General features: G+C 37.7%; 1 protein-coding gene across 1 annotated transcript in view; it reads left to right on the forward strand.

The window, feature by feature from the left end:
- Positions 1–22,452, forward strand: part of cacna1ba (calcium channel, voltage-dependent, N type, alpha 1B subunit, a) — a 106,068-nt gene that overhangs the window by 59,331 nt on the left and 24,285 nt on the right. The window contains exons 15-28 of the mRNA XM_079871639.1: positions 141–213; positions 297–414; positions 1,258–1,325; positions 1,726–1,832; positions 3,274–3,336; positions 5,432–5,467; positions 8,347–9,129; positions 9,960–10,144; positions 10,820–10,940; positions 12,197–12,326; positions 12,462–12,521; positions 14,161–14,267; positions 19,766–19,862; positions 21,714–21,874. Of these exons, the coding sequence (XP_079727765.1) occupies positions 141–213; positions 297–414; positions 1,258–1,325; positions 1,726–1,832; positions 3,274–3,336; positions 5,432–5,467; positions 8,347–9,129; positions 9,960–10,144; positions 10,820–10,940; positions 12,197–12,326; positions 12,462–12,521; positions 14,161–14,267; positions 19,766–19,862; positions 21,714–21,874 (2,109 nt within the window). The remainder of the gene's footprint in view (positions 1–140; positions 214–296; positions 415–1,257; positions 1,326–1,725; positions 1,833–3,273; positions 3,337–5,431; positions 5,468–8,346; positions 9,130–9,959; positions 10,145–10,819; positions 10,941–12,196; positions 12,327–12,461; positions 12,522–14,160; positions 14,268–19,765; positions 19,863–21,713; positions 21,875–22,452) is intronic.

Below are 22,452 nucleotides of genomic sequence, written 5' to 3' on the forward strand. Positions count from 1 at the left end.
CGTTTTTTGCTGTCTTTGAGAGCAAACAAATTGAAAAAAAATGAAAGATTTTGAAATAAGAGCAAAACTGGCTCTTACTGTAAGCATCCACATGAGACTCATCCAAGAAAATGATTCACAGCTCATCATCTCTCTTCTAGGTTTAATTTTGAAGATGAGACCCCGACGACCAACTTTGACACATTCCCAGCTGCTATCCTGACAGTGTTTCAGGTATTGACCGTCTCGTCTGGTGATATGTGTCTGAAGGCTCTCGTTTGATATTTGTATTTCCATAATGTATTTTATCTTGTCAGATTCTGACAGGAGAGGACTGGAATGCAGTGATGTATCATGGTATCGAATCCCAGGGAGGAGTGCACCGGGGAATGTTCTGCTCTGTGTACTTCATTGTGCTCACACTGTTTGGAAACTGTATCCTTTATATACTGTACAACATAGGACTGTCATTGAATTGAATACTTTTTAATGGCCTAATTTTATTGAGTAAAGGAAACTACTTAATATGTACAAATGACACTCATCGTAAAATATAAAGCCCTTCGTATTGTATGTATAAACTAAAGACACCATACAGAGGTAGATTTCTGCAACAGTGCTCTTTATTAATGTCCCAAAAAAACTATATTACTCTGTTTATTTTAGAATGCAAAGTTATTACATTAAATTAATTAATTAAATAAGTAAGTAAATAAGTAATAAATAACTTCGCCCATATTCAGGATTGAAATTATGTGTGTAGAGTTGTTTTTGCTACTGATTTGTAAATAATATTTTCATATGAAAGTGTTTCTCCATTTACTGTTAAATGGGTGCTACATACAGCTATATACATTTTATGTGTGTATTTAGTATTTTATAAATCACAGAACAGAATGAAGCACTTGTAATGTCAGATTGAATTTAAAAGTTTGGGGTTGGTGAGATTTTTTAATGTTTTTGAAAGAAGTTTCTTATACTCACCAAGGCTGCATGCATTTATTTGATCAAATACAGTAATATCAGTTATAATGTAAAATATTATAATAATTTAAAATAACTGTTTAAATATAATAATTCCTTTAATACTTTTTATACATTCTAAATGTTATCATATTAAGTAATCCTTGCTGAATAAAAGCATTAATTTCTCAAAAATAAAAATAAAAATCATACTCACCCCAAACTTTTGAACGATAGTATAAGGACAACCTGAATGTTTTACTATTTTATTAGATGCCCACTTTCACCCCAATTCCTTAAAGCACATTTGATCAGACACTCTCCTAAATGTATTTTTGGCCATTGCTGTTGATAACCTTGCCAATGCACAAGAACTCACCAAGGTTGGTTTTGCATATTTAGGTCCTGCATATGAGCATATGTACATACAATGGCAATACTTAACTTCTGGCACTGTCACACACACATCCGTACCTCCACACCCACCACATGAGTCTCACATGTTGTGTACACAGAGTGTGTGATCCTATCGCTATGGACTGATAGTTTTATTAGTTTCATAAGACTCTGTAAGGGTCTCTATTGATCTGACTGATGTTTGCCCTGGTCAATAACTCAAGGTAATGAAGCTTTCAGCCCATTATGGGATTTACAGCCTCAACTAAAGATGGCATCTACAGTATAGGGTCGTAAGGCTCCTGGGACCTACACGGTGCTTTGACATGGGATGCAAATTTATACTCGTCTGTCATTCTGTGTTTCTCTGTCTTACTCCTCTCTCAGGATGAGGAGGAGCAGGAGGAGGCCATCAATAAGAAACTGGCTCTGCAGAAAGCCAAGGAGGTAAAGGAGGTCAGCCCCATTTCGGCCGCTAACATTTCCATCACAGCGTAAGTCAGAGGGCATTAAACCTGAAGTGAGGGTACTGCCCTCCCCTTTCACTAACCCTTTGTAAAACCTGTTCATCACCCCATCATGTCCTCTCATTGCTTTTTTTTATGTGTCCCAAGAATCCTGTTTGTCTGTGTATAAGCAGATTTCTGAGTGTTAGTTATTTTTGTTATTTTTCTGTTGTCACTTTTATTTATGTCTCTGTAGGACTCCATGTTCTCTGTGCAGTTGGTCCTGCACCCATAGTGGGTTGTCTTTAGACAGAAATGGCACGTATAACTTGATTCAACCAGCCTGTGTGGAAATCTAAAGATTTTTTTTGATGTTCCCTTACTAACTGTGTTTGATTAGACTTGTTGTTAGACACCAATTAATGTACAGTGAAAAATATATTTAGCTCAAATTAATCATGCCATCAAAATCTGATTTAGTTCTTTGCAATTTAACCTAAATTGGTTGTTTCACTGTTGCTAAAGATCGTACTGGCAATCCGATGTAAATTAAGTGTTAAAAACTTTGATCAACCACAATTCGGAATATTGGGGTAACATATGTGATCCTGGATCACAAAACCAGTCACAAGTAGTACGGGTATATTTGTGGCAATAGCCAAAAATACATTGTATGGGTCAAAATGATCGATTTTTCTTTTATGCCAAAAATCATTAGGATATTAAGTAAAGATCATGGTCCATGAAGATATTTTATAAATTTCCTACCGTAAATATATAAAACATTCATTTTTGTGAGTGAATGCAGCAGAATCGCAAACAAAATTGGACAATTTTAAAGGCGACTTTCTCAATGTTTCGATTTTTTTGCACCCTCAGATTCCAGATTTTCTCGGACAAATATTGTCCTATCCTAACATACATCAATGGAAAGCTTATTTATTCATTTTTACTCTACATTTACATTTACATTTACTCAATTTACATTTTTTTACCCATGTGTCTAGTTTTGTGGTCCAGGGTCACATATATCATTTCCAATATCAATTGAAGTTATGGCCCTGAATATGATTTTTTCAGGATCTTGTAGAAATTCTTACTGATTTTTGTAATATTTTGTTTTAGTTAACATTTATATATTATATCTTAATTATGAAAGACATTTTTTTTTCCGGTGTTAAAAAGTAAATTTATTATATTATTGAATAGAGTAATATAATAATTAATTAATTGAATGTAATATAATGAATTAATTTAATCAGTTTTAATGCACCTGGAATTTGAATGTCTTTCTTAATACTGTAATGCCTTCTCGCCTGTTTTGTTTTTCATTCTGTTTTGAAGTCACACTATTGTTGATATGTACTTCCCATTGAGTTGGGTGGAGTTAGAGTCAGAGTGATTGACAGCTGTAGTCCCTGTACACTGACTCCTACCCCACCAAACTATTTCTTTCCCCTCTGATGGTTTTTGTTTTTGGCATATGCAGTTTTATAAGGCCAATTCCCGGTGCTGTTTCATGCAGCTCCTCCAACTCCAGCTCTCATTCACCGTGAGTTCATTTACTCTCTGTTCAAATCTCCTCTCCTCCTCTGTCCCAGCACACTGCTCTTATTTGATGCCAGACAGCCGAACTAGTCTCGTTGACCAGAGTCGTTTACAGTGTAGCTCATAGTTTAACAGATGACTGAGGAAATATTGTGTATGGGTCATAAGAAGTCATTAAGAATACAATGAATGAAGGGTAACATTTAAAATGGCTTTCTTTTCTTTCTTTACTGAAAACCATTTTAAATGATAAAATGTCTTGTTAATGAAAGCTATTGTAAAGTGTTGCTCTAAAAAAGTACAAGTGTGAACTTTAAGTAAACTATCAGTGTTAATCTGCTTAAGTTTACTGCAACTTCATCAGTGGATTAATTACTTTCTTTTGTAACGTTATGTTTGCCGTATTTCTTTAGCTAGCGGGTCAGACAAGTTTCTGGATACTAGATTAACTGTTCGCTGGGTTCATTGGCTGCTGTTGGCATTGAGCCCTGTTCTGAGAAGTGGCCGTCTGTTTCCCAGTGAGCATCACTACTAGAGCTTCTGCTACTGCTAGTGCCTAATGAGTCAGCACTCCTGTCAGACAAACCTACTGTGAGAGCATACACACACACACACGAATATCTTTGTGTGTGTGTGTGTGTGCACACACACACACGCACACACAGACACACACACACACGCACACACACGTTACACATACAATTAAATAGAATATTTGGAATTAGAATCACAGAAGTTGGCTCATCAATCTTTTAAGAAGCTAAAATTTTAAAGATATTCGTGTTCAAGCTAGTGATAGATTAATTAGTTTATTTAATTAGTCTTTGATGCTTTAAAGGAACAGTTTACCCTAAAATGAAAAGTCGTTCATCATTTACTGACCCTCATATCATTCCGAACCTGTATGACTTATGTTCTTCCATGGAGCAAAAAAAGTGATTTTTTTCACATAATAAAAGTGGATGAGGACTGTCGCTGTTACAAGACAGAAATATAATTAAAGTTATAACACTAACTTTATGTGAGACACAGACAAATTAAGGTGTGTTTCATGATTTTATCATGAATTATCATGATTATTCACTGGAGGGGATACATTTCCCCTCCAGTGGATTGTTTACTGCAAAATCATTGATTCAGTGAGTTGATTCTGAGAACCGATCAGTCATCGGCTGAATACGAAATCAGCCCCTATACCCTCAAAAAGGGCGTTATTTGAGGGGACAGCCATTTGTAGTGGTGTCATAGTGGACGTTATTGAGTGCACTTATTCAATCCCACATTGCACTGCAACAACGAGTGTAAAACCGATGTATACTCAACGGCTGTCCGAATCATTCACTCCTTCAAGTGAACAGTATTAGTGGACTAACGTAGGCAAAAGTGAATGAGGGTTTAGGGGGCGATTTCAGATTCAGCCATCATGCCCATGAATGAATCATTCTTTTCAATGAATCGATTGATCTAGTTCACAAAACAGGTCTGAATGATTCATTCATGAATTGGACATTAATACTTCTCTGATGTACTCAAACTTATAATGTCAAGATTTATGTCAGTAACAATTCAAAGTCTGTCTGTTTCGGGCACAAAAGCTGCCGTATGGCTTCAGATGATTTGAAATATAGCACAAAAGTAATTTGAAATACCATTATTATGCTTTTATGGTTCATTTTGGGACTTGTCAGCCCCAGTCCTCGTTGATTTTCATTATATTTAAAAGAGTGACTAGAACATTAAACATTTGTGTTCCACCGAATAAAAAGTCCTATGGCTTTGTAACTAAATGAGGGTGAGTGAATGATGACAGATTTGTTTTTTTTAGCTATTCCAGTAATGGTTCAGTTTGAGCAGTACTGAAGATTTTAGCGTTGTAGAGTCTGGAAAAGTCTGCCATCATCTCACTTCTCTCCACTGTTTCGTACATTCTTTAATTTTTCCACCATTCGTTTACTACTGTCTGTCTTTGATACATCTTTATTCCTTTCTGATTTTCTTGTCAAATGTTTGTCTTCTGACGTGTTTTCTGTGGCACTGTGGGGACTCTTAGCGTGTCTGTGTGTATCTGTGTATTTCAATGTGTGCTGTATGTGTTTTAGGAGTTATGTCTGCTCCCCTGCACATCACTACTTGAGGTAATGGTACAGCAGGGCATGATTACTTCTACAGTACATGAATGGACATATTTTGATCATCTGTATGACAAAAGACTAATACTCATTCACAACGCATCTCATAGTGTTTGGCAATGTGGACTATATGGGACATTCCAGAATCTTGCCCCACATTCATACATATTCAGTATGTCAGTGTTAACCTATGATTTCATTTTTAACCCTTGGATAGCCGTAAAAAATCATTCATCGATAACATTTCACTCTTTGCACTTTAAAGCTGTTGTAAGCATTTTTAGTCAATACCACACTTAAAATTCAGAGTTTGATGAAGCTGTGAATGGTTTTTATTAGCCAGAGACTTGGCGAGTTAGCAAAGCTAGAGCGATTAGCCAGAAGTTAGCAAGATAGCTAACATTGTTTACAGCAGCTTTAAAGTACTATGTTGTTGCACGTTGAGAACATCTCAGTCCTTATTTTTGCTAAGTATGTTAATATTTGATAGAAAAGGGGAAATATCAGAACTGTGGTGTAGTGAGTAGTTCACATGCTCTGACACATGAGCCTTAGAGACATTTTTTTGTTTTGTTTTTTAGTCTCTCTGCTACCTATTATAAATAACATGGCCAAAAGTAAAATAAAAAGAAAAGGGAAATGATTATCACACCATGAGCTAGTCCACAAGAGGTACAGTCTGACCTCAGGACTGATTCACACTGCAAAGCCCTGTTAGCACTTAAGCAGTGAATAATGTCTGATAATCAGTCTCTCCACTCTCTCCCAGCCTCAGAGAGCTTTCTGTTTCCCATCACCTGTCTACACATTGCTGTAGTTCACTCCTCACGCCTGATCCCTGGTACACGGCCTGCCTGCTAGAGGTGTGCTCAGAATAAAGTGATGTGGAGAAGAGAGAATTGTAGATGTGTTACTTTTCCCCAGCTCAATCTTTTCCTTTACTTTTCTTTACTTGTCTTGATTCATATTTTTTCATGCTAACTAACTGGATAAGAAATAAGATGAAATATAGAAGACTTCTGTCATCATTTGTTCTCTCTCACGTCGTTTCAAATCCACATGACTGGCTTTGTTCCAAGGAAAAAATGCGCACACACACACACACACACACACACACACACACACACACACACACACACACACACACACACACACACACACACACACACACTTGTTTTATGGTGACATTCCATAGGCGTAATGATTTTTATACTGTGCAAACTGTATAATCTATCCCCTACACTAACCGTACCCCTAAACATATCCATCACAGAAAACTTTCTGCTATTTTAGATTTTTTTAAAAGATCATTCTGTATAATTTATAAGCTTGTTTCCTCATGTGGACCAAAAAAAAAAAAAATGTCCCCACAAGGTCAAAATTTACTTGTATTACTATACTTGTGGTGAGATTTGGTCCCCATAATGTAGTGAATACCAGGATCAAACACACACACACACACACACATACACACACAGTTCAAAAGTTTGGGGTTGGCAAGATTTTAAAATGTTTTTGAACTGAATGTTGTTACTCACCAAGGCTGCATTTGTTTGATCAAAAATACTGTGAAATATTATAATATAAAATATTATAATAATATTGTAACAGTAACATTCTATATTCTAATATGCTGATTTGGTGATCAAGTAATATTTCTCCTTATTATCAATGTTATAAACAGCTGTGCTGCTTAATGTTTTTGTGGAAACCGTGTTGCTTTTTTCAGGATTCTTTAATGAATAGATTTATTTTTCATTTGAACAATTTGAAAAAGAAATGTTTTGTAACATTATAAATGTATTTACTGTCACTTTTGATCAATTTAATGTGTCATTGTAGAAGAAAAGTATTAATAAAAAAAAAAAAGTACTGACCCCAAACTTTTAAACCTTAGTATATTTTTGGCAAGTTCATTAGAGAGAAAAAAAGAAAAGAAGTCAGATTCATGAGTGAATCATTCTTTTAAGTCGAATCTCAGTGAATTTCCTTTTTTTTTTATTTCTCCATTGGTATTCCATGGAAGAACAGATTTGGAATGAGATGGGGATGATTAAACAATGGCAAAAGTTATTTTGAGGGTAAACTATTCCTCATAAGGAAGGGATAGATATTAGGTCATTAAACCTGGCAAACCCCTCTAAATATTCTACACTTGTTGTGTAACACAGGTGTAGAATGCATGATTAAACTTCATTACCCAAATCATTGTTCACAAACATTTGCAGGATGAGTAAAGCATGACCATGACTAATCTTTGTAATCTGGCATCCATAAAGACCTTCTTTTTATTTATTCAACAGTATTTATCCTGCTTAGAATCTGCTTGGACAAACACTGTTCCAAGAACACTAATATTTAGTCCAGCAGCACTGGAACTTTTCACTATTTGTATCACTCCGCATTTCTGTCGTAGCTGAAACCAGCTCATTTGAGTTTGAGTCAAGACCCAGAAAAGGTACCAGTCAGAGTCAAGACAGAATGCACATGCTCCCGTATTTTCATGGTCTTGGTCCTCGTCCTCATGTCTAAATCCAAGACTATATTTTCATGTTCTTGTCATGGACTCGGGGACCATATTTTAATGGTCTTGGTCCTCAAGTCTTAGTCCAAGACCATATTTTCATGGTCTTGGTCTTTTCATGGACTCGGGAGCTTGAACTTGTCTCGACTACAACACTGTTAGCTTGTGTAAGTTGCAGCCATCCAAAATTAAGCCCAATTTTCAAATCAATTAGGATTTTTAAGTGAAAGCAAACACAAAATCACCACCATGAAAGGGGGTCTCGATATGGATGGGGACTAACGTCAACACCATGCCTAATTGTTTTATTTAAATTTGTCTGTCTGAGGCTAATAGATTTGTTTCCTTAAATCTTCACTAGTAAAGAACAGCAACGTTCTCTAAAGATGATGTCCGTGTGGGAGCAGCGCACCACCCAGATTCGGAAGCACATGCTGGCCAGCAGCGAGGCATTGTACCAAGAGGAGCTCAACCCCAGGCTGACTTCCAACCTCCACCTCCGCCCTGACATCAAAACCCACCTCGACCGGCCTCTGGTGGTGGAACCTAACTGTGACGGCCGCATTAGCCCTAACAGAAGCTGGGACAAACCCCAGAATTTGCAAGGGGAGGGTGGCATGCCGGAGGAACGAGTCCCCCCTGGGATGGAGCCCCTGCAGTCGCATGCACCGCGCAAGCACCACCGTCACAGGGAGCGTCCCTCCAATGAGACCAATGAAAACGGTGACACCGGGCATGGCAAAGAAGTCCGGCATCACGTCCATCACAGCCGCAGTAAGGAGCATGATGGGACACGCTGTAAGGAGGGGAAGGGCGAGGGGGGCCGCAGACATCACCACCAGAGCTCAGTGGACGAGGGAGTGGGAGGTGGGGAGAGAGAACACCGTCACCATCACTCCCACAGGCATAACAGGGAGGGCAATGGGGTGGTCAGTGCTGGGGGGAAGAGCGAACGGCGGTCCAGGCAGAAGGAAGGCTCACGATCAGGAACAAGAGAGGGAGAGAGGTGCTCCAGGGGGGAAAACGGAGGTAATGGAGGGCGGAGGCGGCACAGGCCGCGAACCAGTAAAGCTCAGTCCACGCTGGAAGGAGAGGAGCAACAAGAGAATGGAGAGAAGGAGGAGGGCAAGTCTGCCAGTCACAGGTAAAACTTTCTTCTCAAATAGTTTTTAAAAGATGTACATTTGTTTTTATTATCTCTTAGTTTGATTAGCACATTTGTTCTAAAGTTTTCAAAGAAAACTGAACCATGTACCATTAGCTACGACACTAGTGAACATATTCGTATATTTTTAAATTATTTCTTAGCTTGAACAGCACATTTGTTCCCAAGTTGTACAAAGAAAACTGAACCATGAGCTGAACCAGTGATCTTATTCGTATATGAGAAATAATGCCTCTAGTGGTGGGGATTTTGATTCATTCCAATGACTCTTTTAAATTTCTTTTAGCAAAAAGATTCATTCATATTTGTTCATTGATTCTTTCAGTGACTTTCTTTTTGTTGACCAGTGAGTGACATTTTGTGGACTATAAGCAAATTCATGTAATAAACAGATTAGTTCAGAAATATTTTGAGCCAGAAACAAATCTTATTGTTTCTAAAAATGTGCTTTTGTATATATCTAAGATTCAAAGAAGAGTGTTTCATAATCATGGTAAGTGATTTGTCAGTCAGCACATCCTCATTCACATGAGATGATTTGTGCATTTAGTTTGTTTATAAATCCCAATTAGTTTGATGCCTCACTGAGCCAATCCACACTGAAAACACCAACTCATTCATTGAAAGTTCTATGTATTGAGTTTGTCCAACCAATAATATACTCTGAAATACAAGTCAATGAATGTATTTGAATGAGAATGATTTATTCACTTAAAAGATTAGTTCAGAAATACTGAACAGTCTTTTCAGTTCAGAGTCTTTCATGACCAAAAATCAAAGTGTAAATTTGGTTTGACTCCCTGCTCCAGGCACATGGACATGGGAGGAGATTCATTGGCTATAAATCCCCATCAGCCTTCAGGTGGGAACCGATGGTGTCTTGAGAAACCAGAAGACTCGGACAACAAGCGAAATATTGGTCAGACTGGAGGAATGGGCACACATATACCTGTGACCATCACATCTCCCCCAGGAGAAACGACCCTTATTCCCAGTTAGTATTTCTCATTTAGTCATATCAGGTCATGATGGCTAATTTTAACTCATTTTTCACTCACATTTGTGTGCCACTTTTTCAAGTTTCAGCCATAAATGAAAATTCTGTCATTAATTACTCACCCTCATGTCGTAACCCGTAAGACCTTCGTTCATCTTCGTAGCACAAATTAAGATATTTTTGATGAAATCCGATGGCTCAGGGGGGGCTCCATTGACAGCTATTTAATTAACACTTTGAAGGCCCAGAAAGGTAGGAAAGACATCATTAAAATAGTCCATGTGACTACAGTGGTTCAACCTTGATTTTATGAAGCGACGAGAATAATTTTTGTGCACCAAAAAAAACAAAATAACGACTTTATTCAACAAACTTTTCTCTTCCGTATCAGTCTCCGACGCACGTTCACAAGAGCACCATGACGCATGCTTGTGGTGATGACCAGGAGCAGGCGTTCTGACATATGACCCATAAACGCAGGGCTGTGTTTACAAGCAGAGGAAGACGCACGCGAGGTCACGCATGTGTCGTGGTGCTCTCGTGAACGCGCGGGTGAGGAACGACATGAGGGTGAGTAATTAATGACAGAATTTTCATTTTTGGGTGAACTAACCCTTTAACATTGGAAGCCAATGTTGGTCTAACAAAAGTGACATTTGCTTGTCTTCTCAGTGAACAGTATAGACAGCGAGACGATGCCCATGACTGAGAAGAATCTGGAGGATCTTAACCAGAGCAGCACTCGCCCCATCCTCCCTTTCAGCTCCATGTTCATCTTCAGCCCAAACAATCCGTGAGTCTGTGTGGTAGTTCTAGGGAACATGTCTGAATAAACTTTCAAAACCATGTGTATTTAAACATTTATTCCAGTGCAATGTCACAAATACTGTTGTTAGAGCATTGAACCAGAAATATCCCTTCAACAATTTTTTTTTGGTTGCTTGACAGTAGCTTACATTCAAAAAAGGCTTTCTAGTAACAACAAGCTATTTTTTTTCAACAAGCAGCAGTCAGTGAGGATATCAAGTACACACTCAGATAATATGCTTGCCTTCAAGTAATGTTCAGACATCAAACAGTAGCCTCAGATTTGTAGCTTATTTTAAAGTCACAATGAAATGGAAGTAGCAACAGACATTTTCCATATTGTGAAACAGAATACTTCAAAAAAGAAAAATATATGAGGCTGGGATTTCTATCCATCTGTTGATGATTGGATGGAAGCAGATCTTATAGTCAATTGTAAGAAAGGGGCGGGGTTTCAGCAGGCTAAATGATTGGAGAAGTCCAGCATACGTCACCAGAGAGAAGTATGTAGTTTCATTAAGATTAAATTATAGTATTTTGGTTAAAAGTTATTAGATAAAAAAAAAATGAAACATGTATGGATAAGTCATTCACAATAAGATAAATAACATGCATTTAGAAAATATATTGAAAACAGAAAATACAGTGACTTTTCATTTCATGCCGACATTGATTGTTGCTCCTACTGTAAATTATGAGTAGCAAATTAGCTTCCTTAACACTGGTGAGTGGATTCTTAAACTTTCACATACAGCGTTTGTTGATGGCATCTGGCAAACCACTAATAGATTTATATCTGCAAACGTTTTTGCTTATTACTTGTCTTGAACATCCCTAAGAATGATTGTAAAGTTTGATTGTGTGAGTTTAAGATGAACTATTTAAGATCTTTTGAGTCTAAAAGGCATCCAACCCCATAAACCTCCACGTAAATCTGTGTTTTTAATGGGCAATTGCCAAATGCAGCTGTCTGCCATGGCCCTGTTGGTGTAACAATATGGGATTAGATTTATTTTACTATATATTAATGCCACAAGAGTGTTGATCTGACCGTGTCTACTATTATTATTACTGAATTAATCATTGAAATCTCAGACATTGCCTTGGCCTGCATGAAAATATTAATTATCGGTGGTTAATTAAATGTATCTGTCTGTAGATTTAAAGTAATGTTTAGGTGTCAGACTTCATTATGTAATTGCCTTCAGCCTCACTCTCATTGTGTGTGTTTTTTTTGTGCAGGGTGAGGCGTCTGTGCCATTATATTGTGAGTCTGCGCTACTTTGAGATGTGTATCCTGGTGGTCATTGCCATGAGCAGTATAGCCCTGGCTGCGGAAGACCCAGTCCTAGCCAATGCTCCTCGGAATAATGTGAGTTGCTCATATGTTTCGTCTGTGCTGGCCTTGCTGTTTAAAGTCAGATTTTATCAGTGTTTGACCTCATTTTCCTAAATGTCCCAAATGACTGATGATAATCTGATGATCATTTTACTCTTCGCTTCATAGGTCCTAAAGTATTTGGACTATGTCTTCACTGGTGTTTTCACATTTGAGATGGTCATTAAGGTAATTTTATGGTACATTACAGTGTTTAATTGGATATCACGTGATCCAAAAGTCCTTTTATGACCTGAGATGTGGATATTTGTTGCCAGTCTCTCTATGTCAAGTCAAGTCAAGACACCTTTATTTATATAGCGCTTTTTACAATACAAATTGTTTCAAAGCAGCTTTACAGTGATAACAGGAAAATAATGAAACAAAGTTTGTTGCTGCTGTACAGCAGATCTAAAAGAAAATAGTGCCAGAGTCCATCTTAAGTAAGTTCAGTCAGTGATGGTTAATTTTTGTTGTAAAAAAGTTATTAATTGAGTTCATTTATATATATATATATATATATATATATATATATATATATATATATATATATATATATATAGCCACTCTGGAGAAAACAGTGATGTCATCATCCAGCTCAGTTCAGTTCTTATATAATGGTGTCAATGCAGGCAGATCAATAATATTGTTGAATTTTAAGTGTCCCCAACTAAGCAAGCACATTGTGAAGCACATTGACCCATTTTTATATCAGGCATGTGGCAAACTCTATATTTTCATAAATTATTAGTCAGTGGTTTGCCTGATCGACTGGTCAACTAGTTGGTCTAATTACACATAGTTCACATAGGACATGTTCTTGTGTTCATAAACAGTTAGATGGAGTGCAACAGGGCTCTTGAGATGCATCTTGAGACACATTTTTAAAAGCTGAACTTACATATTTAAAAAATGCAACACTAATGGCGCAAGACATAAACAAGAAGTTAATATCAAATAACTTGTATTTCAGACAAAGTTTGAAAAGTTATTTTTTCGCTCTTTAGTACAGTAACTTACTAGCCTGGCAAGCCAGACCTACATCAAGATGTTAGGTCTGGCAACTCACCATAGACACAGCTCAATCCGAGGGGCGGGATAAACCGCTGTCTTTCAAATTCCCTCTGCACGCAATAGGACAGCCCTTCAACCAACCAGAGCGTTTTCCCAACAGCGGAGCTTACGTTAGTTGATAGGTTCAACTTTTGAATCTGGCCGGCAAAATTTCTTCCTTTTTTAAGAATGACTTAAGTGCCGTTCTTTGCTCTTTTCTCAAAGAAAAACTTAACTCCAAGTCCTCCAGAGTCGCGGCCAAAGCCGATTTGAAAGACTGTTCGCCAGAAGCAGCAACTCTTCTTTGTTTTCAAGTAGCAGGGAACCGTCGCAACTCTGTCGTCATTATGTTAAGCCCGCCCCGCCTACTCTATACGCGATGTGATTGGCCTGACCCAATTTAGGTTTTTACAGCTCCGAAAGTCAACGGAGAGTTGCTAGACTACCCTGGCTGCAAAATACATTTTGCTGCCGCTAGGGTGCGTCTAGATTTCTTGGCTAGTAACTTACAGACTTTTAACAAATAAATCGGTCAAATATCTATAACATTTTTTTGTACCAAACAGTCATATTCTTGACAATAAAAGACTTACTAGGACTCTGTATAATAATGGGAACGTTGCTCACGGCGAGCAATATGAAGTCTGTCAGTAATTGTCTTGAAATGTATTGTTATAGGCAATTTGTTACAGAAATAGTGCTTTGATGGCTGTAGTGATGGTGTCGAGGTTTTACCCTCAATAATCTTTTATATTTATGCTTCTCCTTTGAAAAGATGGTGGATTTGGGTTTATTGCTGCATCCTGGTTCCTACTTCAGAGATCTGTGGAATATTCTGGACTTTATTGTGGTCAGTGGTGCACTGGTGGCATTCACATTCTCGTAAGTTGCCTTTTATTTACAAAAACCTACACAAATCCCTATAAGTTAGAGCACTTTTAACTAAAAACTTTACTTAAGCATGTTTGAATTTTTATAATTGATCTTGACTAAAATACTTTGTAATTTGAGTCACCTATTAGAATACTATTTTCTCTTTGTTTTAAAGGTTTTACTCTACACTTATTCCCACAGCGTGACAAGAGTGTCTTTGCCTATCTTTGTATTGGACATTTATTATGTGTTAAATTCCTCTCATTCATTATTCCTCAAGAAAACTAAGCTTTGATTAAGGTGTTTGCCAACTCCCACTGATCCACTGACCTTCCTGTTTTTCTCTCAGAGGTGTGGGTCAGTTGACATCATTTTATTGCATTTTTGAGAATGCAGTCTCAAAAAGAATGTGTGTGTGTGTGTGTGTGTGTGTGTGTGTGTGTGTGTGTGTGTGTGTGTGTGTGTGTGTGTGTGTGTGTGTGTGTGTGTGTGTGTGTGTGTGTGTGTGTGTGTGTGTGTGTGTGTGTGTGTGTGTGTGTGTGTGTGAGTGTGTGAGGGAGCTAATAAAGGAGTTGTCTAATACGATCATCTGTTCGCTCATGTCCTGTACAGTTATGGAAGGGCCAATGAAATGTTAGTTCATTAGTTTTAAGGAAATGCTATTAGCTGCTATAAGAAACTTACCAGTTCAACAGAAATAGAAAAGAGCTGTAATGTTATGATTTGCTGGTGCTGTATTGTTTTATGAAATCAGTGGGTGTTTGACTTCACATGATGCCCAAACCCCTCCACTGCCTGTGACACCTAATTTAGTTATAAAGACTAGAAATGGTTGATGATATCAATCAGCTCTGTGATAAAAGGTCTCAAGGAATGTACTTCTTACTTTATTTGTATCATATTCGTGTATTTATTTAGATCTGGGTGCATTTCATTTATTGGTATGGGATACTAGTTTGGTGGTGTCCCCACCAAGCTTCTTAACTAATTTAACCAGCAAGACTTTGTGATTGGAATGGGATACTGGTTTGGTGGTGTCCCCACCAAGCTTATTAACTAATTGAATCAGCAAGACTTTGTGATTTGAATGGGATACTGGTTTGGTGGTGTCCCCACCAAGCTTATTAACTAATTGAACCAGCAAGACTTTCTTGGTCAGCGTGAGAGTGAGATCAGAGCTCAGAGCTCAGAAATTGTTTCCCGCCACGTCAGTTTATTTTCAATGAGTAAGACAACCGGAGAAAAGATTGGGTGCAATACCTAGAATATTGCTTCAGAATAAAGGGGTCTCAGAGCTGTACTGACTAATCTGTCCTTCTTCCTGTTCGTTTTTATGTTTGTTGCTGTGTTGTCATGTCAAAGGCGTGTTAAATGTGAGTGAATTGATGTGCTGTCACTGACTTTCCTCTCTTCCTCTGTTTCTCTCTGCCTGGAATCGCTTGAAGGAGCTTCATGGGGTAACGCCTTAACTCTCTCTGTGTCTCTGTTTCTGTCTCTGTCTCTCCTTTTCACTGTTCGTCTTCTTGCCTGTCATTGTATGAGTCAAATAATACTTACCCCATAGGCAAGTGTTGAAGCATGGGAAGTGTTTCAGCCTCTCCATAATCCATAATTTAGCATCACTCGCCCATTCTCAGCAAACGAGCTTGATTCTTCTCCATGTCATTTAATCCTCCGTTGTCATTGAGGGCAGACACTACTGATATGTTACTGTTAAAGATTCCTACCATTTTCAGTAGGTCTACAGTACTTACTGAATATGGAGCATCCTGGACGATACCCACAGTGACCTCAGACAGGATGATCAGTGCATGTGTCATATCATATCAAAGAAGACCTGTTCACTTGTGTTGAAGTGGTATATCAGGGCAGGTCTGGCTTTTTAGGCCAACGATTGAAACATCGTTCACTTCAAACATCACATCGGAACTCCATTGAATTGGCGGGCATGAGAATACAAACATTTTCATGCTCATCTTTCTGCATGTTTTCAGATGTGGTACTGCAAATGTGGCTGCTGTGACTGGCCAGATCTTTAACAGTTAAAGCGTGAAGTTATAACTAGGGATGCACTGATTACAAGTCAATACTGCTTTGACTAAATACATGTTAAATTAAAACACTAAAATACAACACTATAATGTATGAAATTGTTTTAGTTTTTTTAGGTATAATGGTTATTCATTTTGAAAAGCTCAATTTAGCTTAAAATGGAATAAAACTGTGTTATTAAATAACTTGTGTTTTTAAGAATCAACTTTGTCAGTGTTAGATGACGGACAGAAAACGTGATCCAAATGTTAAAATGGGGGAAAAAAGCATTAACAATTAAATTTCCAATATCAACTGATAAATTAAAAATCTCAAATATTACAAGCCTGTAAACGATATGATACCAAGATATCATGCATCCCTAGATATAACATTTTGCCCATGTGCCAACTGACCAAAACTAGCAGTTGTACAATAAAGTATAACAATAATGCTATACATTTTAGGTTTATAACCATTTGCTGGCATCTTTCAACCATGCTCAGGATTCATGAGCGTGATATGAATCAGATCTATGGCTCCACCATTTCTTATAGTCGGGCATGTCTTGGTATTCGCACAAGATCTTGTTTGTGTTGGTTTTCAGATCCACCCTCAGATGTTCCCTCTGTGTCAAGTGTCCCCTTCATCTCTCCTACAACTGTCTCTGCAGACTCCAGCAAAAGAAGCTGTCATTCTGTTACATCCTTAAAAGAAATGAACGGCAGTTGGAAGTGTCTTGTTTCTCCCACCATACAAAGCCTCTTCCTCCTTTTTGCCAGTTTCCAAAACATTTGCCTAGAAACACTGCCACAAATGTTTCTCCAGCATACAGCCATTATGCCTCATATTTTAGTCTCACAAAGGAATGTGATGGCGCTCATGATAGTCTCTTTCATTCTCATTGAAATATCATGGGCAATGTTCTGAAAGGATGATGTGGTTTACTGTTAGTGCAGAGGTACTTACTGTTCTCAGTATGTCATAATGTTTTGCCTTTTGCTTTGTGTTCTTCTCATTTATTAGATCACATCAAAGCGTTAACAGGTGGGGAACCCCCAATATTCTCTTTTCTCCTTGATACATCTCCTCTATTCTTCATTGTCCCGGGGCTGACTGGGATAATGTTCTTTACTGTCACTACATATTAGTAGAGCGAGAGTGTCTGTACAGGGTTGGAGCCTCTACAATAACACTGATAGCTTTCATCAGAACCTCGTAGGGAATTATGTATTGATGTGAAACAGCATTTCTTCTCCATAATTGTTATCTGGGGTCCTGTGAAAGTTACCAGGGTGTCCAGTGGGACGTTATTGAGGCTCTTTATAGTTTGTAGTGGGTTTTGGGGATAAACATCAGGCCCTGTACAGTAATTGCATGCTAGACTAATATGCATCAGGGAGCATGGGTGGAGTTGCATGACCTTGCTGAGCCCTGATTGGGCCAAAGGAGTAACTTCACCATGCTGATTGGTGACCATGCTGTAAGGTCTCTGCTGATTGGCTGTTAGATTGGTGTTCACTGGACTTTTAGAAGAATGTAAGAACTGTGCATGTGTGAGTAGACCTTGGCACTTTCTAAGGGTGAAGATGTAACTGTTCATTATTGTAAATGCTAGAAATCTGCAAATGTACTACCACTTGCTCTTGCACATGGAACGGTCTGTTGTAGTTGAAGATCATTTGTTTTGAGATATGTCTTTGTGCTATGAAGGGGAATCACTGCTTGGGGATTTTTCTATTGTAAGCATTTTCACAATAATTTCTTGAAGTTATTTTCTGCTGATTCATCTGTCAGCACCAATCATACACCTGCCAAAGCCTTGCTTATATCAACGCTTTATCGAAGTAAGAGACCGTGAATAAATGAGATGCGATATGACCTCTCAGATATTCTGTTGTTCTCTCTTCCATTGCTGCACTGGAAGAACTAAACGGTACCTGCAAACTAATACAAATTATAATGACGACTTACTGTACATTATATTTCTTATTACACGGCTACTCATCAAATAAATAAATGTGTGGATATTAAGTATTTATTTGAGTTAAAAATTATTTTATTTTGCCTGTATTTTATCAATTTAAAATGTTGGCTAAAAAAAAAAAAATAGTCCAAAACAATCAGCCACGAAAAAATACAAACACTTTACCAATATTAAAAGTCCAATGTAATTTTCACTTCAGTCAATAACTTAGACGCAAGATGCTGCCAGTTGCATTTGTAGAGACAGCGAGTCTGTGGTGGGATACAAGAGACATGAAAGTTGTGTCAGTTTGAGCGGATTGATATACAGCGTTGCCATGAGCGACGGTAGGAAATATCTGGCTGCAGAATGTCACAATTAACCAAGTAATACATATCAAGTAATACAGAGAGCCGTGTAATAATTAGTTGTATTGTAAATTAAGATAATTGGGAAAATGAATCGGTACAGAAATAGTAATTTATCTGCAGTTTATTTTTGTCAGACATCCAACAAAACACATGCCCTGCATCAAAATAGGGGCTTAGTAAAGGTTATTTGAATGAATGTGATGTCTCACAAATAATATATGATTCAGAGTGCTCTTTGCCTGCATTCGATATAATGCGAAGGGCTTCAGTTATTTCATATGACCATTGAGTATTTCCTCATGATTCAGTTATCGACTATGCTTGTCCTTGCAGTTACTTCATTAAATGACATTGTAAGCTTGGCGGTTATGATTTGAGTATTTAGGAGCTAAAGCATGACTGCTCTTTTCATTAAGGGTGAAATAACTTGAATTACATTTTATTTAGCCTTCTGCTTTCTTTTCTTGCTGTAAGCTCCATTTGATTGAATACGTACACTGTATTCAAATCTATGCAGTCAGTTTATCAAGTTGACACATTTGAAGCATGTCAGCTTGATATAACCTCAAAACAGCATTGGTTCCTGAAAAGAAACAATGCCCTTTTTTTCAGGGTGCGGTTTCTTTGTTATCATTGGTGGTGTGTTGTTGTGTTAGAATCTGATGCACAGCAGCATTTGGATTGAATCCATGTTGCCTTTCTTATTTTATGCATGAATAGTGCTAATAGGAAGGTATCATTCAATAACAGGCTAACATTTCTTATAGAGGGCATTTAATGCAAATATTAACTATTTTACGTGCATGCAATGTATTTCATACTCTGTCACCAAAGCATGTGCTTTTGTGAAATAACACCAATCCATTAGTGGAGTGATCTAAAGCTATGACTCTAAAAGATGCTCATTTGTTAGAGATTCCGCTGTTGTGTTTGTCAGGATAGGAAGGTGAGTATGTTTAGTCTAGTGTCAGCTAATGCTGCATTATTGATATTTTAACCGAAGGAAACATTTACATCATGTTTATTCGCATTCTCATGTGTTTTGTCTGGATATGTATGAATGCCTTGAAGTTTGACTACAGCATGTGTTGTGTTTGATCCTGAGTTTACTGAGCCTTTGCTTGTTTTGACTCGTGTAGAGGAACCAAGGGCAAAGACATCAACACGATCAAGTCCCTGAGGGTGTTGCGAGTCTTGCGACCTCTGAAGACCATTAAACGTCTACCAAAACTGAAGGTACATATTTTGTTGTCACTGTCAAGGGAAGATCAATCCTAACATGAATATCTATACATTTTTCTTTAAATAATTTTTTTAAAGAAGTATCTTATGTGCTATAGGCTGTATTTGATTTGATTTAAAATACAATAAAAACTGTAAAAATTACAATTTAAATGACTGTATTCTATTTGAATATAGTTTAAAATGTAATTTATTCCTGTGATGACAAATTTTCAGAATTTTCAGCAGCCATTACTTCAGGCTTCAGTGTCACATGATCCTTCAGAAATCATTCTAATGCTGATTTGGTTCTCAAGTAACATTTCTTATTATTATCAATGTTGACTACAGTTCTGTATGGGATGAATTTAGTCTCAAAATGATTACCACATGCATACACAGTTATCCATGAACTTGATAAATGTTGCAGATATGTTTTACTATCCACAACAAAATGCCTTTGAACTTACATGTGCAAAATTCAGAATGTGTTGCAATTTGTACAAATAGAGACATTTTTGTAAATACATATGTTTACTTTTGTATTAGTGTATCATAATTTACGCATGCAACAAAGAAGTGCATATGTGGATCAGGTGACGCATGCATTCATTGACGTCTTTTCTGAGTAGATTTGGATCATTTGGATTTTGAGACTTTCTTTTCATGGTTTTCAAGCATTTCACAACCCACTCACAAAAAACTACAAATGAATAGGCCTTGTGCTAATTATTAACGTGTGCACAACTACCCATCTATTTGACAAATTCACAAATGTGTGTTACTACATTTAAGCTAATACTTTACAGCTTGTGTGTGCAAAATCCTGAAATACATGAATGTGCAGCATTATGTACAAATAGAGACATAGTTGTAAATACAAAACTTTGATTTTTTTATTAATGTAGGTCAGATTTTGTGCATGTAACAAGTTAGATGTACATTTGTGGATCAGGGAACATGCGCACATTAATTTCTGAGTCAATCAAGTCTAAGAAAACCTGCTACCACTAGATGGCAGTAGCCTGCTAAAACAGACAACGGCACCGTAATCAAGCGTTCTTCCCCAAGATGCTTAATGTGGCTTAAGAAAGTGATATTGAAGCACCACATTTAGTACACAATTTATTAATAAAACATAGCCTTACCTTTTACAGACAAGCAGAAAAATATGAACTCAAAACACGCAAAGTTTCACATTGAATGTTTCCTCGTTATAAAGAAAACGCTTAACAAAATGCATCAAGACAGTAGACTAACATTAAAAGACCAAACTCGGCAAGACTATATATCTGTATACCTTATTAATAAAGCATACTTTTGTACAGGCAAGCAGATTAAATCAGATTATGAACACAACATTCAGAAACTTAGAAAACTGGCAGTTTCAGTAGTAATGAATTTATCTTGAACTCTGTCATGGAAACTAGCATGTATAAACCCTTATTAAACTATTAATAATCAAGTAAAAAATATTTTTTTATTCCTGTATGATATTACGCTGTAGCCACATTGGACCAGCGGTTTGGAAAATGAATGGATGGAAGATTCAGCTGCGTGCGCCATCTTCTGGCGAGACGCGGGAATTCATTCATCATGCGACTCTCACAGGGCATTATGGGTATTCTATAGTTGTTGAGCATACATCAGATGTACACTCGTTATTGCGGTGCATTGTGATTGAATGAGTGCACTCGATAGTGTCCACTATGGTTTCGGACACCACTACACCACTAGTGCCCTATTTAAGGGTATAGAGGGTGATTTCGGACACAGCCAGATTCTCATGAGTCTGCATTCAGCTTTATGACCTGAGTTGAATGGTGATGAACAAGAGTGTATTTTTATGTGTCTGCTCTCTCTCAGGCCGTGTTCGACTGTGTGGTGAACTCCCTGAAGAACGTGTTGAATATCCTCATTGTCTACATCCTGTTCATGTTCATCTTCGCTGTCATTGCTGTGCAGCTCTTCAAGGGCAAGTTTTTCTACTGCACAGACGAGTCCAAGGTCCTGGAGAAAGACTGCAGGTAGAGTGGGATTGAGGGGCCGCTTGCACTACACCATCTTCTTTTCTTTTTTCTTTTTTTTTTTTGCCTTTTTGTGCCTTTATCAGATAGGACAGTAGAGATTTTGACAGGAAAGCGTGGAGTAGAGAGAGAGGATCGGCAAAGGACCTCGAGCTGGGAATCGAACTCGGGTCGCTAGAGGCGCAGTTGCGCTATATGTCGGCGTGCTAACCACGAGGCTATTGGCGCCGACCACAACACCATTTTCAACTAAAATCAGAAAACTTTATATGCGTTTTGGTCCTTCATTTACACAACAGTGTTTTGGGGGCCTGAAAATGCTAACTTTTGAAAACGGGATTCGGGAAAGTGCAAGTTTTTGAAACGATACCGTTACCGTCTCTCTGTGTAAACTAAAAAACGCGAATTTGTGCAAACGTTTATCGTGTTTAATCTATAGGCTGGTAGTATTTCTTTATAAAGTGACATTGCCAACTACTGGCCTGGCATGCATAATACATCGTTTTTAGTCATTTTTCGCGGATCTGTGTGATCGTATACAGGAGCAGATCTCACACCTGCAGCTCTCCCTGCAGGCA

Source organism: Squalius cephalus, assembly GCF_949319135.1.
Source record: "Squalius cephalus genome assembly, chromosome: 5".
Classification (NCBI taxonomy): Eukaryota; Metazoa; Chordata; class Actinopteri; order Cypriniformes; family Leuciscidae; genus Squalius; species Squalius cephalus.